We start from the raw sequence: 21,356 nt of genomic DNA, 5'->3' as shown, positions 1-21,356 counted from the left end.
TTTTCCCTTTTCCCGTCAATGGCAAAGTGGCGAAAATCAAATAGGCACAAAATACTACGTCGGGTAGCCCATCCTTGTATATATTGATTCCCTAAATTGGGTTTAGCGTGCGCTTCTTGTGTACTACTTTCGAACTTCAGACACGTTTTTGACGTGTCGAGCAAAGAGTATGTAAAATAATAAATGGTGACTGGAGAGAGAGCTTGATTGACACTTCTGTCTTCTGTCTGTCTGACACTGACTGAGAAAAACAGAGAAAAGAGAAGCCAAAGTCATAAGCATCAATTTATAAAATGTTATATTAAGTTATACATTCTAGTTTTTAAAATGCATAATATTTATTTTCAATTATAGAATTCAACACTTCCATCCCTTTTGTTATGAAAACATGACCATGAATTTTGAAGCACTATGTCGACTATGCGCAAAGGAAGACGAATTTACAAAAGACCTGCTACACGAAAGCAATCAGAATCTCCTTAAATTAATAAAAGAATTTGTACATATTGTTGTAAGTATTACTTAAAAAATACTACTAACGTACTTCAAATATTGTATTTGTACATATTGTTGTAAGTATTACTTAAAAAATACTACTAACGTACTTCAAATATTGTATTTGTTTCTAAAGTTTCTTATGAACCAAAAACTTTTTAACGAGACATCTTTTGAGATACTTTGTTGTATTTCAGATCAGTGATAACGACGAATTACCTACAAAAATATGCCTGAACTGTGAAGAAAAAATGGTCGAATTTCAGTTATTTGTTTTGGAATGTTTTAAAGTTCAAAACACATTAAAAGATATTCATAGGAATCTAAATATAAAGCAAGAACATGTAGAAGTCATAATTAGTCCATCCATTAAGTCTGAGGTTAGTACTATCTCAATAAATTGAAAAATCGGTGAATGTTAGCAAAGTTGAACTTTAAAGTTCTATAGAAATTCCTTATCACATTTGCCCAGTAAGGTTTTGAAATTGTAATTTATACGAAACATTCTTCAGTTACTATATTTTTTAGCTGTCTCTACATAATTTGCTACTTTTAGTTATTATTTAATAAAATCTAAATTAACATTTAAATTAATCCTTTTGTTTTAAGGTTAAAGATGAATTAATGCCAGAAGACATAGTAAGTGAGTATTCATGATGTTTAATTAAATTTGAAATGACATCTTTGTAAATAAATTAATTAGTTTATAACATATAAATGTGTCCTAAAATATACAGTTCAGTTTAAATAAAGTCTTGTCAGGCAACTGTAAATATGTTTTAGGCTTTATTTATTTATCTTGAGTGAGTTCAGTGTAGTCATGTTCAAAGTCTTTTAACTATTAGTAGCATAATAAATGGTTTTTACTATTAAGGGTTTACTTTAATAACCTAATTTTCTTTATTTTGTATAATCAGTTACCATATTTTAAAATATTTAACTAACTTGTAGAAGAAATATTATTTGCAAATTTATACCAAACATGTAATATTTTGTATAATTATTGTTTTTAAATTACAAACAGGTGTTATAAATCATGGTCCGTCATTAGATGAAATGGCCGGTGTCATTGTTGAAAATGAAAACAATGATGATAATAAGGATAAAAATTATAATAAATATGACAATGATGAAGATGATGACGAAGAGTACGAAACGGATGATGATGATGATGATGAAGATGATGAGTATCTAGAGGATGTTTCAATAGCAGAATTGAAACAAATAAAAAAGAAACGTATAAAAAGAAAATCATTGACCGAAGAAGAAGCAGTTGAGTTTCAAAAAGTACTCGAAAAGTCAAATATTAAAGTTAAAGATATAGTTAAGTAAGTAATTTATGTCTAGAGTAAATTAAAATGATGTTTTTCCTGTTTTGAAGTGTTTACCTAATATATTGTTAATATGTTTTTTTTTACATAAATATAATATAACATATACATCAAATTTATCATATAATAAATGTAATATGTTACAGATTAAAATGCGATGTTTGTAAGGAGTCGTTCAAGTCTTGGAGTGCTCTAGGCATGCACTACGCAAAGAGCCACAAGAGTAAACCGCTCGTATTCTGCATCTGTGGCTTCGTTATTCGGTCAAAGAGCGTACTCTACAAACACGTATCCGATCACAAAATAGAAAGTAGGAAATTTAGAACCGCCACAGATTCCGATGGGGACAAACTGGATGATGCCAAGTATTCGAGCCTTAATGTTAAAGATTTTATTAAGTATATATATTTTATTATAATTGCAATAAGTTGCAACATACATTCAAATTTTATGTTGATCCTTATGTTTTTAGTTTTGTATGCAAGCATTGTAACAAAGAATGTTCGAGTTGGTACACTCTGAAGGCGCACTGTCAGCGGGAGCACAACACCTTGCCTTTTGTTAATTGCGTCTGTGGGATAACGCTTAAATCTAAGTCTGTTTTGTATAAACATGTTCAGGATCATAAAAATCCCAATTTCCTAGCGTATGTAGTTTTCCATATTTTAACATTAATTAGATTTGATATGCACACATATGAAACTCAGAATATCCAAATTTAAAGCTGTTGCGCCACGGAACTTGGTTCGATTCCAAGCCGAGGCTAAATATTTTTGTTAATATTTCATATTTGGTCATAACCCATTGCCACTATTATGAAGTATCCTTCATTTGATTATTAAATCATTCTTTATACAAAAATTTTTCCCTGTCTGTCCCAATTGAACAATCTTCTATATATTGGTAACAATCCAGTTTACTGATTGTTACATGTGCTCAGTTTAACGAAAATTATAAGGCTATAGCTTTTATTTGTTTTGTTTTTTTATTCAAATGATTGCATTTTAATTTAATAAATGAGAATGTATACTTGTCAACATTATTATTATCTATAATAATTATTTTCTAGCTGCGATAAATGTCCGAGGATAACAAAGACTATAGAAGCATTAACGAAGCACAAAATGAGACACGTACCAAAGTCTGAGCGTCGGTTTTGTTGCACAACTTGCAATAAGACATTCAACAGTCGAGAGACTTTGAAGTCGCACGAGAGATCGCATATACCAATAGAAGAGAGGAAAGTATTCAGATGTGAACTGTGCGATCTCAAGTAAGTATTAAAAACGTAGTAAAATTTTCACAGTATTTACTTCCCTGTTCTTTATCCACTTAGAAAATGAGTGAAGATGTAAATTTTGTACGAAAGTTATCCACAGTCAGAGGACATTTTCCAGCAAAAGTACTATACTTCGACATGCCTATTTTAAAGCTATTGATCATTTTATTCCAGTCGTATTTAGTTTACGATAAGTATGAGATATATGAGTGTTGTGTAGGTTCACAACGCGGTCATCTGCGGCGTCGCACAAGCGCGTGGTGCACGATAAGATCAAGAGCTACGTGTGCGACCTGTGCGGGTACGCGTGCGGCACCAACGGCGAGCTGCGCCAACACCGCGCCATACACAGCGACGACAAGCCCTACGTCTGCCGCAAGTGTTCCAAACCGTAAGACATTCATACTACTCACACACTACACACTCCTCTACACACACAATCAACTCTCTTACACCCTGATTCCACTAAATAAGTGTAATTATACAACTCAATAAAACCCCTCTCTGTACAAAATAGATCTCTGAGGTTTACACGTTTAATACGTCAAATAAATTTATTCTTGAAACCCACTCAAATATATTTACACAAAAAATATTCACATTATTATAGGAATTAAAAAAGAAATGCTTATGTCAGATTCAAATAATGTATAGTTTCCATTTCCCTATTATTTCATTACAAAAGGTTTAAGTCTTTTAAGAAATGAAATAGTTCTTACCTGCGGGGAAAACTGGAACGAGAAAATGTAAAGCGAGTTATTGTTAAGAGGTAGAAAATTGTTCCAAGTAAAGCGGAGTTTTTATTGTTGAAAGAGAAAAGAAATCATAAAGTAGGTTTAGCGTCAACAAAGTAAAACGCACGCGGCTGTGGCGCCGAGTTGTGCTGAATAAAAGTTGCCAACAACGCCTCGGGAATTTCTAAAGCGGAGCCATCAAACGTAACGAAAGCAAAAAGCATTATACGAAGACTCTCACAGAATTATATTTTGTATTTATACTTAGTTCGCTACTTGAACAAACAAAAAATGTATGAAAATTGCCTTTAAATACACTATTAAACTAGAGCTCTGTTATAACTTTTTTATAACTGAGGTTATAAAAAAGGATATATGTCTATTGTATCTGTTGCACCCCCATATACATACACATATATATGTATGTATGTTGTCAGTTTCAAGACGTATTCGAACCTGAAGACGCACATGGACACCCACGAGGAGACATCGTACGCGTGCTACGTGTGCAGCCGCGTGCTCAACAGTCGGCGCACGCTGCGCAAACATCTGCTCGTGCACGAGGACAAGTGCCGGCACGTCTGCTCCTACTGCAACAAGGCCTTCAAGCGCAAGCAGACATTGAAGGTGACTCATCGACGAAATTACATATCCCTAAAAAGACGTAACGTCAGTTAGCTCAATAGATACATGTTTCCTGCAAATACTAATTGAGATATAATCATTGAATCTGCAAATTTAATTTCAACTTTTCAACAGCAATAGTACAAGGTACAGACTGTTTATTAGGCATAAAAATTCCAAATAAAAAAATATTGTTTATTCCTATATTTTTAATATTTAGCATACAATATATTATATTAAGTAGTAATATTTGTCTTGTTGGTATCTATTAACAAACGGTTTGTTCAACGATATGTTGTTCAGGTGCACATGTACATGCACACGGGCGACAAACCGCTGACGTGCAAGTGGTGCGACGAGAGGTTCGCGTACGCGTCCACGCTGCGCTCGCACCGGCTGCGTTGTCACGCGGACAAGATGGCGGCCAACCACCCGCACGCACATGCGCATGCGCACACGCACGCTCCCCTGACAACGCACGCGCCGCCCTACGACGCGCTCGCGCACGCTATACATCAGGTATATATCATATTTTATATTTTGCTAACTTTAGATGTATGGATGTTTGTTAGAAGGAATCTCCAGAACACTTAAAGGGATGTCGCTAAAATTGGTCATAGATCATGTTCTATAGTCTAGAAGAACACATAGGCTACACAAAGTGTTTTTTCCGCGCGAACAGAGGCGACAGCTAGTAATAAATATAAAAACGAACATAAGATGGATTCATATTTATCGCGGTCAAATAATTTTTGTCTTTTTGTTTAGGAATTTATGAAAAACGACGCAACGGGAGCTGTACCTAAGAATGAAGTGGAGGCTATATAAATTATGAGAACATCGTGGAAGATTTTTTCTTGATTTATCCTTGGAGTATGTTATATTTTTGTATTAGGACAAAGACTTATGTTTTAGGTTATTTTTATTCTTAGACATATCAAGTTCATTTATTATTTATCTATAAAGAACACGAGCAGCTACGTAGTTCTTTTTATAATATTATTATACATATAATTCATTTCAATATATTCATAAATATTAAACTGTAAGAGAATTGATTTTCACAATATTGATATAACGACATTTGTATTTTGAATTGTTGATAATTTTAAAATAATATAACGTTTGGGCAAATTGTTAAAAATTTCATCACAGGTACAGTGGCGTCCACTGGCGGTAGGTAACTCTGTAGTAGTTATCTTTTGAACATCTCGTATGACTTAAAAACATTGTTAATTGTTGTAATAATAGCATATTCCACATTATATTAAGTCAGAAGTACAATGCAGGCGACAAACTGTAAGAAGAATGCGGATTTTCACTGAAAGGAACCAGACTATCTGTAAGTTAAATAGCGCAAGCGGAAGCCACAGTACATATGGAAAAATATTTACAGCTATAATAGAAACTTATCACAGAAAAGGTTTTAAATTCTCGATGTATTTTGTCGCTGGTAAACATACCTCTTTTATTGTAAATATCTTTACATCACAATTATCACAAATATTTTTAATAGCAAAGTTTTAAAACTCATGTATGTATTATATTAGACTAGTCTAAGCTCATCACACCAGTGACGTCATAATTTTTACAAATATGGAGCCCTCGTTTATTTCGTTTCGAGTGCTTCCCGTTCTCAAAGATATTTTTTTTCCATTAGGCCGATTGAAACTATGGATTTATTCTGGCCAATGAAAAAAAGCTCACTTAAGCCGATTGATCGACAAACTAATCGGTCTAACGGGAATCACCCGTTATTTCTAGAATATAAACCTTTTTAATCTTCCGTGAAATCCATTTTTAGATTTCAGTACTTTTGTACAAAGTTGATTCATATGTCCAGCTCCATGTTAAAATTAAGAAAAGTATTTTTGTGTTGTTTATATACTTAGTTATTCATCTACGATGAAGTCTGTGGAATGTTTTACACATTTTGCTGTATCTTTATAAGTATAGAAATTTGTTTCTTAAATAAAGAATTTATGCCGGTAAAAAATGTTGATTTTGCACTATTTCCTATTTGGCTTATGTCCTAATGCTGCAGAATAGTATCTGTAGCATAGTATATTAGAGGTACTTTCGGATCTATTTTGTTTTATAGAAAACGTATATATGACATAATCAAACAGAATAGCATTTATAGTTGAATGTTTTCCTCCGTCAAATCAATACATAATCGATTGCAATCAACGTATCGTGTTACTATGAGTAAGCAAAATCGATCATGATGACTGTCATAGTAAATCTGGAAATACACATAATGAATTGACAAAACACAGTAGTCAAAGTAACATCGGTCATTAAAGTAACCTACGAAGTACAATTGCAATAGTTTAAAAAAATATTCAGTTAAAATTAATAATTTTTCCTAAAAATATGCTTTATTCAAAAATATATACTAAACGTACTACAATGAAACTATTGACATTCCAAGTCTAGTAATTAAAACTTAAAACTTTTATCTACTGAAAATCTGAAACTATAGAGAACGTAGTAAGCTAGAAAGCAGCTTAATAATAAGCTTAGGCTTTGATGGTATTCACTCAAACGAAGTATAAACCTATTTTAAAAAAATAGAACGGCATGCGTATATTGAAGTCAAACAGAAAAAATACTGTGCGTCAAATTATAAAGCAACGATGCAGTCTCTTACATAATTAGCCTTTGTTCCTTTCAACGCTCGACGTTACAAAGGCGGAGCGAGCTTTCAAACGCGATAAAGGAAAAAACAAACATAATGTACTTAGCCCTTTGACGTCATTTATTACTTTATAGAGTATAAAAGATACTTTAAAAATCTACATATTTAAACAACTTTTGTTTGGAAACCTAATTTTTTCATTCGTTTTTAATTATGCTCATATTGTATTTAGTAATACAAGGAGAATTAAGGATTTAATAAGTAGGAAAAGTATAAAAGTGCTACCTCTAATTTATTATCTTCTAGTATACATTTTAATCTACACCGTAGCATGTCTACGCTAAATAAATTCGCAACATTCAAAATAATAGTAAAGAAGTTTCAAATCAATTATATTGCATTGTTTTATACTAAAAAGTCGAAACAACTTGATAAGTGTAACAAATTGATTAACAAGGCTTAGTACCGCATTCACAAAATGAAGCGAATATAGTGAAAATTTGTATCAACTTAAAATTGTAAATAAAGCTTCGTGGACTCAGTATATTATTAACCACAACAAAACATGTTCTATCTTGAAAAGTCTAGTACAACTTGACAAGTTTATCGAGTGGACGTGCATCTGCAGAAATGCGATGAGGTGGTGCTTCTATGTCGATAATTTGGAATGGCGCCAGCACGAGGGGCGCGATGTGAGAGTGTTCTCCATGGGGATTGCGAAGTGAGAATATTTTCGAGGCTGTGTTGGATCCACGCGCGAGATTACCGTCACTAGGCCGGCTGGCTGTTAGCCAATCTCTTCCACTTCAATGTTTATTACGTAACAACTAAAGCGATACATTGGACGTTACATCATGCTGCTCATAACTTTTTAAAGCAAAACACTCATTAAATTAAATACATTTTAATTATAATACTTACGTAAATTATGTCTAAACTTAAATTTCTCGGCAAATTTTAGAGTAAAAGTCAGCCGATCATATTTTATGTCAATAAATTGAATTTTTTGATTTCCTTTTATTCTATGCTAAAATATTGTAATACAACATTTGCGATTCTTATCTTTCTCGCTTAGGTAAGCAACTGCAACAACATATTTATAGCGGATTCAATTAATGTTGAATGTAGCGAACCAAAGCGACCGAAAGGTTTTTAAAAAATAAGCGGATTTTGGTAAAGCTCTTAATACGATACCGAGATTATTTGAAATAAATTATATTTCCACCTTTACACAGTTTGCTTAAATTTTATACGCAAATATAGAATCTGAAAATTCATTTCAATTTTAATAAGTATGTAGTATTTTTTATTTTAAAAAAGGTAATGTTAAAATATTATAATAACATTAGAGCCCTAAAAAATTGTGTAGTGCTATACAGGACTACCGTTAAGGCTAGAAATCAGTTATAACAGAATCGTCTAAGCCTCAATAATGCCGTACATTTAATGTCAAATAGTTATTATCAGCCTATCTTAATTTCACACTAATAAATATGAAGACGATCTGACAATAGAATTAAATAAACAGGAAAAATTATTCCCAATGTAAAACGCTTAGTTATTTTTGTTCTGCTCTGTTATTATCGTGGTGAGGGTACAGAGAGAAAATGTGTAAGGACACGAAGGTGTCGGGTGCCAAGGGCGCGGGGTGGTGAGTGAGGAGCGCGGGGTTGCGGGGGTGTGGCGGAAAGCCGCCCTCAGTGCCACGGAGGCTGCGGTCTACGCCGCCCGCCCAACGCGTTTCATACCACAATAACAATTTCTATCCTTAAGGCAAATATATTAAATTCACTTAAATTAACCTCAAGTCCAAATGTGCACGGTACTGTTTTGTTTTTAATCGTTTAAAATACGTACATTTGTGTTAAATATAAATGTGATGCAATAAGTATTATCAATCCGCATTTAATGTCAACATGAGATGAACTTTACCTTTTAATCCTGTGCGGTGTACGAACGCGTATAACGAAATCGATAAAAATAATATTGACAAAAAATAAGTAATATCAATGAAGTGAAAACTTACGTAAGTACACATTAATTATTATTATTAAGAAAAACAAAACATTTGTAAAGTTCATCATTATATCATATCAATTTTAAACTTTCATGAATATTATTGCCCTTTTTGCTTACAAATAACACGTAGATTGTCGCCTCGCATAAAGCTGTTAGAGTTTTGAAAGCGACAAACTTTTCAAATTATTTTACAAAAGTTTGTTGTCAGTGTACACGTTCGCTGAGTGATAATAAAAGTATCCAATTGTAGTTTGATAAATAAATTTTACATGTATATTTAAAATTTTGTCACATACCATAAATAATATCGCCATTTTACATCAATTTACAATTTTGGACGCAATAATATTAAATAAGATAGAAATAAAATATGACCGTAAATATAATAATGAATTTGAATTATAGAAATTCGTTATAAATGTAAATTAGTTAAACGAAGTTGACGGGGAGTGTGTCCTCTGATTTGAAGAGGGTCGCCATCGAAGCGAGGGCTCTACAGCCCACGGCCTACGGCCCACCGCCGCCGGGCCAATTATATTATGTAGATGTTTTGACTGAGAAGAGGTTGCTCTTCTGTCTGTGATAATAAGAACAGCTCCTTCACTTTAGAGGTGACTGCTAGTGAGATATTGTAGAACACGTCGTACAATGTCTGGAGGATTTACGAGTAATCTCCAGAACAAAGTAATTTTATAAGTACGCACTTAAAATTTTGTTCTTATTTGAATTATTAATTATTTTTGATTAGGGTGACTGCAAAAACTGTGATGATTGTTCACTACATTATGGAATAATCAATATTTAAGACTATTATAAATCAAACAATTGAACAACAAATTAAAAGTCAAATGAGTAATCACGTACCTATTTATCCAAATCTATACAAAATTTGTATTTCTACCCGCGTTGCAGAGAAATGGAAGTGTATTGCATGTCATACGTCATAAGCGATTCAACAATAATTAAAAATAGAAAAGTTGTAGTGTTCCCTAGTGAAACTAAATTAAATTCTTTCTTTTTAACAGGTAATTAAAATAATTGCAAAACTTATTTATTACAAAAAGCATTTTGAAGACTATAACGATACGATACCCGCAAAGACATAAAAATGAAGAATCTTCCGAAGCGGAAACTAATTGTGATGTCGCTAATTTTCTTGGCGTCCCTAAAGGTCGTTGTTTGCAAAAATTCAACAGGCGTAAACTACACAACTACAAGGGACAAAATTGAAGCGACAACAAACGCGCCACTCGCCACAGAACCGCCTTCAACACAATCGAGTGGCAAGCTATTACACTCTACACTATCTCCATCGTCTACCACTTCGACAACAAAAGCCAACGTAAACGAAACAATAGAACGCGCGAGCAGCGAGAACACAACTACCATGCGGACCAATACAAAGGCTCCAACAATAGCTAAAACAAAGGGCGTAACGAAAAGTGCAAGAAAGCAAAAGCTAAACACTACTTCTAGTGGTTTTAGTGGCGGCGCGCGTTCCCGGGCGCGCTTTCAAGATCACTTGGGGGCCACAGACTGCGACCTGCCCCTTCTGCCGCACGAGTCTCGCCTCTGGCGCGGCAACGAGACGCATGAACTGAATTTACCAGTAACGGTAAGCTATGTACTAAAAAGTATAAATATAAATTGTGTTTTAGTTTTGCTTTGTTTTCAATTAATAACATCACTGGACTAAAGTTCACATTGTATGAAAAAAGGTTACAGATTGTTAATTAAATAAATAGAATTTTTTACAAAATTTTAAAATAATATTTTGGTCAAGATTACAAAATTCTATTGCACGACGGTCGCGAGAGAACAATCTTTGTGAACCGTGTAGAAAGTTATAAGTTACAAACTTGGAAAATCTGGTTTGAGTTACTCTCTTAATCTCAGTTGAATGTGACGGCTTCTCGGTTGTTAAGACAGGATTTAGTCCTAAGTTACGCGACACTCACAAGCACTTTTAACTTTTATGACACACTTAAATGCTGTTCACGAATCTTCACGCTCTTACTGCCAAACGCAGGGAAATTTAATGAGACTAAATCAAAACTAACAAACTGATCAGGGAAGTAATCGTTAAAAATCTTTTAAAACCTATTAAGAATTATAAACACTTTGAAGTCAATCTAGAACTTTATTATTACTTTAAAGTTACACTTGACAGATACTAGCAATAACTTACTTAAAACTTCGACGGGTCTTGTAAAAGCTTTCCTGTTAAAATATCTTACAGTAAGTACTTATTCCATCGCTGAAAATATAAAAGGAAAACAAGACATATAAAAGCTTTTTATGATTCTTTTAAAAAGCTTTTTTAAGAACGTAGTCATCATAAATCGTAAAAAATGTAAGGTGTCTTTTTTTTCAAATAGTGAGATGACCGGAAATATACTTAGATTTCTTAGGATAATTATTTTTTAGGATTTTGTTAGTACTACTGTGTCTGTCCATGGCTGGACATATGCTATCCCCTATTATATAGTATGCGGTCCTTTTTAATAATCATACGTCATTATTCTACACATCGTTTAGCTTTGACTTTCTAAATTAGATTGAATTAGACCGTAGATTATAGATACAGGTTTAGTACTTACATGTAGTTTTTCACGCCCAGTCCATACGTTGCAAAGGATAGAATAGGTCAGAAGTCTTTATTGATCGCAACGGTAGTGAGATAAAGTGGCCATGTTGGATGTGAGACAGTCGGCGACTTGATAACTAATTGGTTAGTTGGCTTGCAGCCCGACAACTTAACAACTATAACAATTCACTTTTAAGCGCTACGAGATTTATAACAAAAGTTTGTGTGTGAGTAATTCAATGAAGAAAAGGTCATATTGAGTGGATTCTAAGTACAAGAGGAAAATGAGTAGGCGGTTTTTATTAGCACTAAAATGCTTACTTCTAATTAATATTAAGAAACAATGGCATATGGTATAAAATAATTTCGCATTCTCATTGAAAATTATGCTAGAATATTTATGCAAAATATATTATGATAGTTTCAAAGTATTTTCATTACATAAAAAACCTTTTCTTGTGTTAATTAAAGTAAAATTTTAAAGAATCTCACATTCTCGTTTTTAACTGATCCGATCCAATGACATCTATGGTATTCGTTCGTGTCCGTACTTTTACTTTTACTACTCTTTAGTTTAACGTAAAGAAACCCAAAGACATAAATGTATAATGTAACATTTGTTGTTTGTTGTGTTAAAATATAAATGTTTTCTCGCGTATAATATAAAAGTATACGAAACATTAAACGAAACACGTTCCCATTACCCAAAGTTGAGCGAGCGTGAATAACTCCGGTAGACGCTATGTTTAAGGAAAGCGTATTTCAGAGAAAATATAATATTCTTGTTTGCGTAAGTTTGATCGTGACAGCGGCGGGGGCACGCCGAGGTCAAATACATAAACCATAAATCGCTTTAGCGTCAGAGAAATGGGGGAAAATTTTTTGCTTCACTGGTTGGAACCCTTTTCTTAATCATTTGTTATTGCTCTATGATACACGTATATTGTAGCATACCGTAAAAGTGGACACCTCTCTACTCTTCTAAACATAACTACTCTAAATAAACAATTGCACAATCAAGCTAAAATACTTGTCGTAGCTTAATCTTGAGTTATTTCATTATGGTAATAACAGACCTCAAGGGTAGAGCTTTAAACAATTCATTCACGAGCTTTCGCTGGACGATTGGGTTAAGGGTTCAATACAAAAACTGTTATTTTGGAATCCGTTTTCTCTGGCATTGAGTAGATGTCGTTTCCTTGTATCCTTGACCGTTAGTTGTTCAATGTCGATTTTCATAACTCGAGCTAGCATACTGCGATATATTACACATACTTGCAATTCAACCATGAATGTTTTTATGCATAACAGTGTAATTGTTACAACATGTCCCATTTTAACACTTAAATATATATGTATATCATTTTATTATTCATATAATCTCTAGAATTGTGATAATAAATAAAAAGACAAAAGCTACAATAGATGAAAAAACATGATTAATGTGGCCATAACTGGGCCCAGTTGTGACTTATGTTGGTTGACATTATAATGAATGTTTGTGTGTTTGCGGTGCGGATGTCGGAGGAGTGCGGAGCCGGGAACGCGGGAGGGGGCGCAGGCCAGGAGGGTTGCCCCCCCGTGGTGGTGTCGTGGGAGGGTACCGCGGACATCCAGAGCGGAGACATCCTCATAGTCCGTATCGCCGACCCCCTGCTCCTTGACTCTGCACCTCACGTCGCCAACAACAATGACACTGAAGATTCAAATTCTATCGATGCAGCACAGAGGTCAGCCATAACATCGTAATAGTACAGTATATAATTGCCAGTCCCAACAGTAATATTTTGTAATATTTTTAGTAATAATGTTCAATATTTTTAATTAGTTATTAATTGAGGTTTCTCTGTTGAAAATAATTCAGACGCTAAGGCACCAAAAACCTATTCCAAACATATATTAATCACACTGCTAGAAAATTACAGCCATACAAAGGATGACCTAAATATAATATATGGACTTATGTTAAAGTTTATGTGAAAATAGCAATCTATCTATTCGATTATACCTAGACGATGCTTTATTACGCAGTGACCCGTGACATTCCGCCTACGATGTTCAGCGGTGCATAACATAAGTTCATTTATGGAAGAATTGTTTTGCAGAGCACACCGCGCCTCCGTTCAGCCCGCCGTGTACCAGGTGACAAGACAGGGACACCTGCACTGTGACGTCACCGACGGCATGCTCCTCGATATCACGCCACTCGATGAAAACGGCGCCAAACTGTTCACTCTTTACGATAAAGATCTTACTGAGGGTGTCAATTTGCTCATAGGTAAAATGATAATGATTTTTTTCCAATTTAATACCGAATAATTGTATTTTTCGTCAACCAACATTGTTTTTTTTAAACTACTGAATTAAATTAAAAATAATAAAATGACATGCCTTAGTATTAACATTTCTTTTTACTACAATCAGACACTAAGTTATGATTCATCGGAATTGTATAATAAATAAGTAAATCATGCATGTAAAGAAATATGCGTGACGTCGGTACAATCGGAAGGAAGCAGCAAAGGAAAAATTATGGATGTCTTCCGCAGCTGAATGTAAAAAATATATCTTCCCACCTCCCCTCACGCAATATACATCAGTATATTTGATGATTACGTCGAGAAAGACGGAATAATGTCTGACCAAGTAACATGAAAATTGCAAATACGGTGATGGTTTTTAATTTTCAAGCGGACATTGTAATGTTTGCTAATTGGTAGGCTATATTATAGGTCCATAAATAGTTTGGATGTGATACATATGGATGATACATAAACGATAGCGTTTGTTCTTTTGACTGCAGTTGTAGCAGAGAACTGGGGCTCACAGTGCGTTCGCCTGAAGGTGACAGTCAAGTCTGATAACTGCGGCGAGTCGCAGGAGTGTTCGGGTAACGGTGTGTGCTACACGAATGTTTCTATGGTAAGATTCGAATTGCTTTTAACAGATAATAAGTGAATATCGTAATTTGTGTATTTTGTATACATTATAAAATAATTTCATGTTAAAATGGCACCCTACATGTATCAATATGGCACTATAGTATATCCTGTAACCAGTGTTTATAGGATTTGAAACTTGACTCCCGACTCGTGTAGTGGGGGACGGTGGCGGTCGCGGAGCAAATTGTACTTAATATATACGCTTAGCTCTATTATTGTATTACGTTCTCCGTTTCACTCACCCCTTGGGATTTCTTGCCTGAACCTGAAACGAGAATATTGTAATGTGAAATACGAGTAGGTATTTAAATTTCAGACCACTTAGGGAAATAAGAAAAGGAATAGAAGACTAAATTAGAAAATAATCCAATTAATAAAGTGGATATTGTCTGCCTATTATACATATTTGCTTAATTTAATATCGGTAAGAAATAGATTTAAAGTCGCCGTTTGCTTCTTAATTAAGCTAATATGTAGTTATTCTATGGATATTCCAATTTTCATCATATTTTGCTTTGTTTTGAAATGCTTTATAGAACATCTAATAAAATTTGCATACTCAAGGAATATAATATAGATTTAAATGAGTCTGTTGGCTTACTGTGGAAATACTTATCATGACACTGTATAATATTATAGGAGGGTTACGAATGCCAATGCTGCCGGGGACACGCTGGGCCGCACTGCGAGGACCGTGCCGCGTGCAGCCCCTCGCCCTGCCTCAACAACGGCATCTGCGTCGATCTCACGCAGCCGCTCAACGGCGCCAGTTTCCACTGTCTCTGTCCTTACGGTAACGATACAATTTTATGAATTAAATCCCGCGGTGTTATAGAGTCAAAATCTGAAAAAGTTAATCAAATTTAATTTGCAAGATTTGAAGATTAACATCGGAACTGGTGAAACTAGATAAAATCTTGTAAAATTAGGTCTCGGTTCAATTCTAATTCCACGATTCTACTTACCGATGTAAAATTTTACTCATTTTTTTAAGAATTTTGCATTTTTATTCTCATATAAAAATTAGAAAAACAAAACATTTATAAGCTTTTGTTTTAGAAAGATACTGTCTTGAACTGACTTTACTGTGATATTGTGAAGTTGTTTTTATACGAAATGAAGCCTAGCAGTCTAGCGTACTGTGCGGAGTTTACGTGCCTTTGAATAATATTATTGTAAGACGGGCGATGTTCCTTACACTGTCGTGTTCACTATGCGGTATAAATGAAATATAAATTGAGTCTATATTATGTTCTAGACACTAAAAATACTTGATTTGCATTTTAATACATTTACCATATTTGTAAAAAAATATTTTAAGTTAGTTATTGTCTTCGTCTGGTCTTGTAGATTTGAATATAAATTGGACTTGGAAAAATGTAATAAAGCGATAAAATTTATCGCTTTATCTTTCTGCACTCATCTAATATGTAAGTGAAGTGAGATAGGGCAATAAAAAGAAGCGGCGTGGCTCAATAGCTCAAGGTTTTGCGCCGATCCAGGGCGATAAGTGATGTTCACTGCAAGTAACGAATGTAGGTGACCCCTTAGATGGTATCTATTCTCGGCGCCACAGTGCTACTGGGCTGGTTTAACCGTTGGTCCCAGCAATCTGGTCTAGAATGCAATAAATTATAATCACGCTTAGCCTGTTATCGCTGTTAAGCTCAAGTTCTAATAGGTTTAAGTACTTACATACAACCGTTTATTCATTAGTGATTATTTTTTACGATGCGGAAAATATTTTTTAAGAATTAAGTCGAACATCGATTTTTACTCTTTAGTTTATATTATTTTCATAATATAGGATTCACCGGTAGAAAATGTGAAAAGGATCCTTGTTATTCGGCACCGTGTTCAAACGGAGGGTCGTGTATGAGCATGGCTGTCAACGGGTCGACGACGTTCCACTGCGCGTGTGGGTCAGGTTGGTCGGGTCCGCAGTGCGAGCTGCCCGTCAGCAAGGCCTGCGCCGCCAAGCCCTGCGCCCACGGCATCTGCGTAGAGGAGAAACAAGCCAACCACGGACAGAACTACCGCTGTTTCTGCGAGCCTGGTAAGTTACTTTGATGTCAACTTTAAAATTCTTAAAACTAGGTATATGATACTTTCATATTTTTAATTTTAAATATCACTTGAATCTTATTGATAGTAGATTAAGAAAAATTGCATTGGTTATGTCCTTCAGCAGCTTGGAGCATTTTAAATTCCTGTAAAACATAGGTAGTATATGAATATAGCGTATAGTATTATTAATGTAATCCTTAAAGTTACTTTCCATTATGTAAGTTATGTAATAAATATTCATTATAATAATTTAAATTAAATTCAATTATAATAAGCTTTTAACAGACCACACCGTTAGAATTCAATTGAACATTGAATTCGAACTCAATTTACCATTTAGATTCTCAATTCAAAACATTTAAATCAAAGGTCTGTTTGCGTATTATTCAAATAAAACGGGGAGAGTTGAAAGATGAATGCGGTACGGCACTGTAAATCCTCTAATAACGTAGTAATCTCGTATTCGAAAGCGGCCGCTTGAAATTATGACCGACTTATTCCAAACGTATATATTTGGAAGGTTGCCCGTACGACTCCGCTTGCAATTGCCTAAACGTGTCTAATGAAACCCCTAGTCGTAGGTCTCTTCGAAACGCGAGGATTTTTGTCGTTAAGCGACTTATGTAAAACAATTTCATAGAGTTTCATACATAGGCATGCGTCGCTAATATTTTTTTCTTTAGTCACCAAAGTTACTCGCAACCTGGTTGTCGAGATGGTCGTAAAAAGTACTTACAGAATAGACGACTTGCGTCGACGAATCAACAATATGTGTACGGAGCGCGTGCAACGCGATACTCGTGTCGCAAGGACGCAAGGAATATTAGTTTCGAAGATTTACGTAGCCTTGTGTACGAAGGGGCTTTCAAACATAAAACCCAGAAAATTTTATCCAATGGAGATTGAGAAATCCTTTGTTATACATTTATCGTGTTTCTAATATACATGACAATGTTGACATGATTGAAACATGCTCTTAATAGTCTTTAATGCTCTTTAATATTCGTGTATTGAAGATCATCATTGGGGCAATGTTAATGAGTTAATGACATCAACTGACACCAGAACAATCAATATTTGCAGAATAGCATCGAGGTTGACTTAGCGGTGAGCATTCCGAGTGCCACAGGCCACAGAATAAACACGGCGAGCGCGCGAACCAATTTACAATGCATACATTTATACACTCAATTCCATTGACACGGGCTGTTTAGCATTTTCCCATTCATCCTTCAATTTACTAAATTATTTGTACAAAATAGGCAGTATAAGAGTTATTCTTAAAACAATATTATTTTTCAAAGCAGGCGATTCCTTTATACTTAAAGCATCATTCCATTCATCGTGATCGTGATTCCAGACACATTTAATTCATCGGACTTATGTAACCAATTTTTTTGGTGTATTGGTACATTATCTGTTTGATTAACGTACGATTGAGGACGTCGGTTCAAGAACTCTGTTTTAAAAAATAGCATGTATTTGTTTCAGGGTACACAGGCGAGCATTGCGAGGTGGAGTACAATGAGTGTGAGTCGTCGCCGTGTCTCAACGGCGGCACGTGCACCGATCGCGTGGCCGGCTTCACGTGTGCCTGCGGCCGCGGTTACGCCGGCAACGCCTGCCAGCTTAAGGTACCCCACACTACATCCTCTGTATATCTTTGTACATTTTAGAAGATTTTTAATAGATGTATAAATATTATTTGATATATAAAACGTTTGATTATAATATTAGAAATTATAACACATTATTACTGTTATGATAAAATACGTAACGATGTAATATGTGCAAGTGTACCTTAAGTTATACATAATTTTGAAAAAGACTTATTGATTGAATATGTTATAATGTACTACCGGCATTTGATAAGTGGTAGAAAACGGCAGCGTGTCTATTCTAAGCTAATTGACCGCACCCAGACAAGATAAAATTGCGCTCGTCGCAACTATAAACAATATAGCCGCAAATACAAACAATCATTCATTAAATAAAAAAATAGTTACAGTCAATGCATATTTCCTTCTCAAATACACCGCCATTTTAGGCGACGAGTGAAATAAATGTGCACTTATTTTGACACTAAATAATGAATATTTTAAAGCAAACATGCAATTGCTTTTAGTAACTTGTCTGAATTTAGTAGGAAACATATTTATAGAAATAGAATCAGGCGTCAATAAAATCTTCATTTTAAATCTCCTAAAAATGAATGATGACAATAAAATAATGTTAATATTTTTTTGTTTTACGTTTATAGCTAAACACTTAATGTTCTGGATTAGGTTTATTGTTTTCTAGTTGTATTATAGAGGACGTTTAATGTAATACAGGTGAACCTGTGCTCGCCGAACCCCTGTTCGGAGAACCACTACTGCGTGGACCGCGGCAACTCCTACACCTGCGAGTGCATCGATTGCAACGTACCACCCAGATCGGTCAGCTTATGTCTTTAACCTATAGAAATAATCATACTATGAACGGTAACCACCCTTAAATAACATAGGAACATTCATTATGTTTAATTTTTTTTAAGTAAAATTTAGGATCTAAACAAATTATGTCATAATTGTTGAAATATTTGCAGCCGTGCGACAATAATCCGTGCGCGCACGGCGGCACTTGCTGGAGCAGCTCCAACTCTTTCTACTGCTCCTGTCGACCAGGATATACGGGGAAACTTTGCGAAGGTTAGCTATATGTTACAATGTCACAGTTTTATAGAATACAACCCGTAAAGTATGTAAATCAAACAGGTTAGAATAACACAAGTGCTCCGTTTTAGTCGATAGACACCATTAAACATCTTGAAGCAAGCTGAACATATATTTCAGAGGATTTCATTCTGGAGCCGGTGGTGGAGGGCGAGGTGGGAGAGATGGGCATGGGAGAGTCAGGTATCCGGTCTGAGGGGCGTGCGGGCGGTGTGCGAGAGCTGCGTCTCCCGCTCGGTCTCTACCATGACCGTCTGCACAACGTCTACATCGCTGCCGGCACGCTTGGCGCCGCCATTGCTATTGTTGGAGTTGTCGTATGTTCTCATATTGTAGTATCTTGATTAAATTGTTATAGGAGCTAAACACGTAAAATAAATTAAGTAAATATAACCGTAAACATCAACCACAGCTCGAGGGTTAATTATTTTCAACAGTGAACTTTCTTTGTTTTTACTAAAGTGATGCCTTCTTTCTTCTTTATTATTTTTGTATTAACTTATAAAACTATTTTTCCAGGTAACAGCATGCCACTGCCGCGTGAATAAGACATACGCGCGTCTGCTGTCGCGTTTGTCTCGTGTGACGGAGAGTGGGCCGCCGCACCATTGGCTGCAGGAGAAGCGCGGGTCCGCGCCCCCCGCCGCACCACCTGCTGCACCCCTCGACACCGCTGACATGTACTACACGCTCGACTTCAGTGACAGCCAGAGCTCGCCTCTCATACAATAGCCATCACTCCTGAACTGCTCTGACGGGGAGCGGTTCAAGATTCAAATATAATGTTCAGTGTACAACTTAACGCTTCTCGCTACTAAATGAGCACCGGACTTACGATCAAGGAAGCGCAAGATTGTCTTTCGGTCTACGCTTTCACTCTACCTGTAATGTACCACAAATGTTACATTTTAATTAAATTGTAAATCATATATTCGTTAGTAATTGTTGTCGGCATTTACCATTATAGTGTCCCATGTCTGACCACTGACACTCTCGCTCTACCTCAGGGCCGTTGCGAATGGAATCAAATCGCTTTATCATGGTATCACAATGTGCCTATGCACTGTCTTAATATTGCTGGTGTTTTTACTCTTTAACTCAATGATATCGAAAATTTTTAACCCTAACAATTGTATAAAACTATTAAAAAGTATTTTCAATAATTAAAGCTTGTGCTAAAATTAATATTTCAAAATGTTTGCTTGCTGCTTTCAAAACATTTCAACGTAATATCGTTAGGTATGATATTAGTATTTAGAAAAAGGTAAATAAACTTTGCTCAGATCACGATTTCTTTGGGGTATGGCTTACTAGTAAACATACATAGTGGATGCTAATATAAAATGTAAATAAATAATTCTTAAATATATCCCGTACTTTTTGATCAAACATTATAAGAAAAGAAATGTGGAGATAATGAAAAATATGTTTTATCTAAATTTATGTAAAGCAAAGTGCTTTGTTTGACAAAATGTAATCCTTTTAACACTGAGTTTCCAACCATTTTCGTCTCTCGTGTTATAATAGTTTAATGATCTGAAATTATATTAATTTAGAAAAACTAGTGATTAAGTAACTGAAATGTTATTTTCTAATTAAATTAGTTGTTCTAATTTATTAAATATTATAAAACTGAAAATTGTTATATTATAATTTCAAAATAGATCTAATGTGCACATAGTGTGTCGTGTTTTAGTTGATTTAGGTTTATTAATGTAAATTTTAAATTAGTTATAATTTTAGCCGTGGTACCAATATATCTTCTATTACATTTAAATAATAAACAGTTGGTAATTTTAATTTATAATTTAATATGTTTATTTTTTGCATCTTTAAGTAAGGTTACAAAATCATTTAATTTTACAAGATACAAGGTTTTTTGACGTTAATTCGAGAATAAGATTTAGAAATTCATAGATGGAT

At 34.7% G+C, this 21,356-nt stretch overlaps 2 protein-coding genes across 3 annotated transcripts; both read left to right on the top strand.

The window, feature by feature from the left end:
- The first annotated feature begins 142 nt into the window (after window positions 1-142).
- LOC106124636 (zinc finger protein 90) lies at window positions 143-6,446 on the top strand. Of its 2 annotated transcripts, none has more exons than XM_013321498.1 (12): window positions 143-271; window positions 355-511; window positions 693-875; window positions 1,105-1,138; window positions 1,520-1,823; window positions 1,973-2,224; window positions 2,299-2,472; window positions 2,896-3,099; window positions 3,326-3,496; window positions 4,277-4,466; window positions 4,767-4,982; window positions 5,232-6,446. In XM_013321498.1, the coding sequence occupies exons 2-12, from the start codon at window positions 389-391 to the stop codon at window positions 5,289-5,291; spliced, it is 1,911 nt and encodes a 636-aa protein (XP_013176952.1). In that variant the 5' UTR covers window positions 143-271; window positions 355-388; the 3' UTR covers window positions 5,292-6,446. The 2 variants fall into 2 exon arrangements, with proteins under 2 accessions (XP_013176952.1, XP_013176953.1); XM_013321499.1 differs by having other exon boundaries at window positions 143-511; window positions 5,232-5,336; window positions 5,619-6,446.
- A 3,708-nt stretch (window positions 6,447-10,154) lies between these two features.
- LOC106124635 (delta and Notch-like EGF repeat containing weary) lies at window positions 10,155-20,628 on the top strand. The gene is made up of 11 exons (XM_013321497.1): window positions 10,155-10,738; window positions 13,229-13,440; window positions 13,816-13,988; window positions 14,514-14,632; window positions 15,292-15,445; window positions 16,460-16,708; window positions 18,211-18,353; window positions 19,053-19,157; window positions 19,307-19,409; window positions 19,554-19,750; window positions 19,953-20,628. Exons 1-11 carry the CDS (start codon window positions 10,232-10,234, stop codon window positions 20,163-20,165), a joined length of 2,175 nt encoding a protein of 724 aa, XP_013176951.1. The 5' UTR covers window positions 10,155-10,231; the 3' UTR covers window positions 20,166-20,628.
- Window positions 20,629-21,356: the final 728 nt, after the last annotated feature.

This window comes from Papilio xuthus, unplaced genomic scaffold (assembly GCF_000836235.2).
Source record: "Papilio xuthus unplaced genomic scaffold, Pxut_1.1 DF825946.1, whole genome shotgun sequence".
NCBI lineage: Eukaryota > Metazoa > Arthropoda > Insecta > Lepidoptera > Papilionidae > Papilio > Papilio xuthus.
The sequence above is the reverse complement of the archived record's forward strand: the minus strand, read 5'-3'. Positions and strand labels throughout refer to the sequence as shown.

Bases quoted from the DNA above. Each gene is read 5' to 3' on its own strand.
- LOC106124636 (XM_013321498.1), top strand. From the start codon at position 389: ATGACCATGAATTTTGAAGCACTATGTCGACTATGCGCAAAGGAAGAC. The intron at 1,824-1,972 runs GTAAGTAATTTA...AATATGTTACAG, and splicing joins AAAGTTAAAGATATAGTTAA to ATTAAAATGCGATGTTTGTA. The intron at 4,983-5,231 runs GTATATATCATA...CTTTTTGTTTAG, and splicing joins TCGCGCACGCTATACATCAG to GAATTTATGAAAAACGACGC.
- LOC106124635 (XM_013321497.1), top strand. From the start codon at position 10,232: ATGAAGAATCTTCCGAAGCGGAAACTAATTGTGATGTCGCTAATTTTC. The intron at 14,633-15,291 runs GTAAGATTCGAA...ATAATATTATAG, and splicing joins GCTACACGAATGTTTCTATG to GAGGGTTACGAATGCCAATG. The intron at 16,709-18,210 runs GTAAGTTACTTT...TATTTGTTTCAG, and splicing joins CCGCTGTTTCTGCGAGCCTG to GGTACACAGGCGAGCATTGC.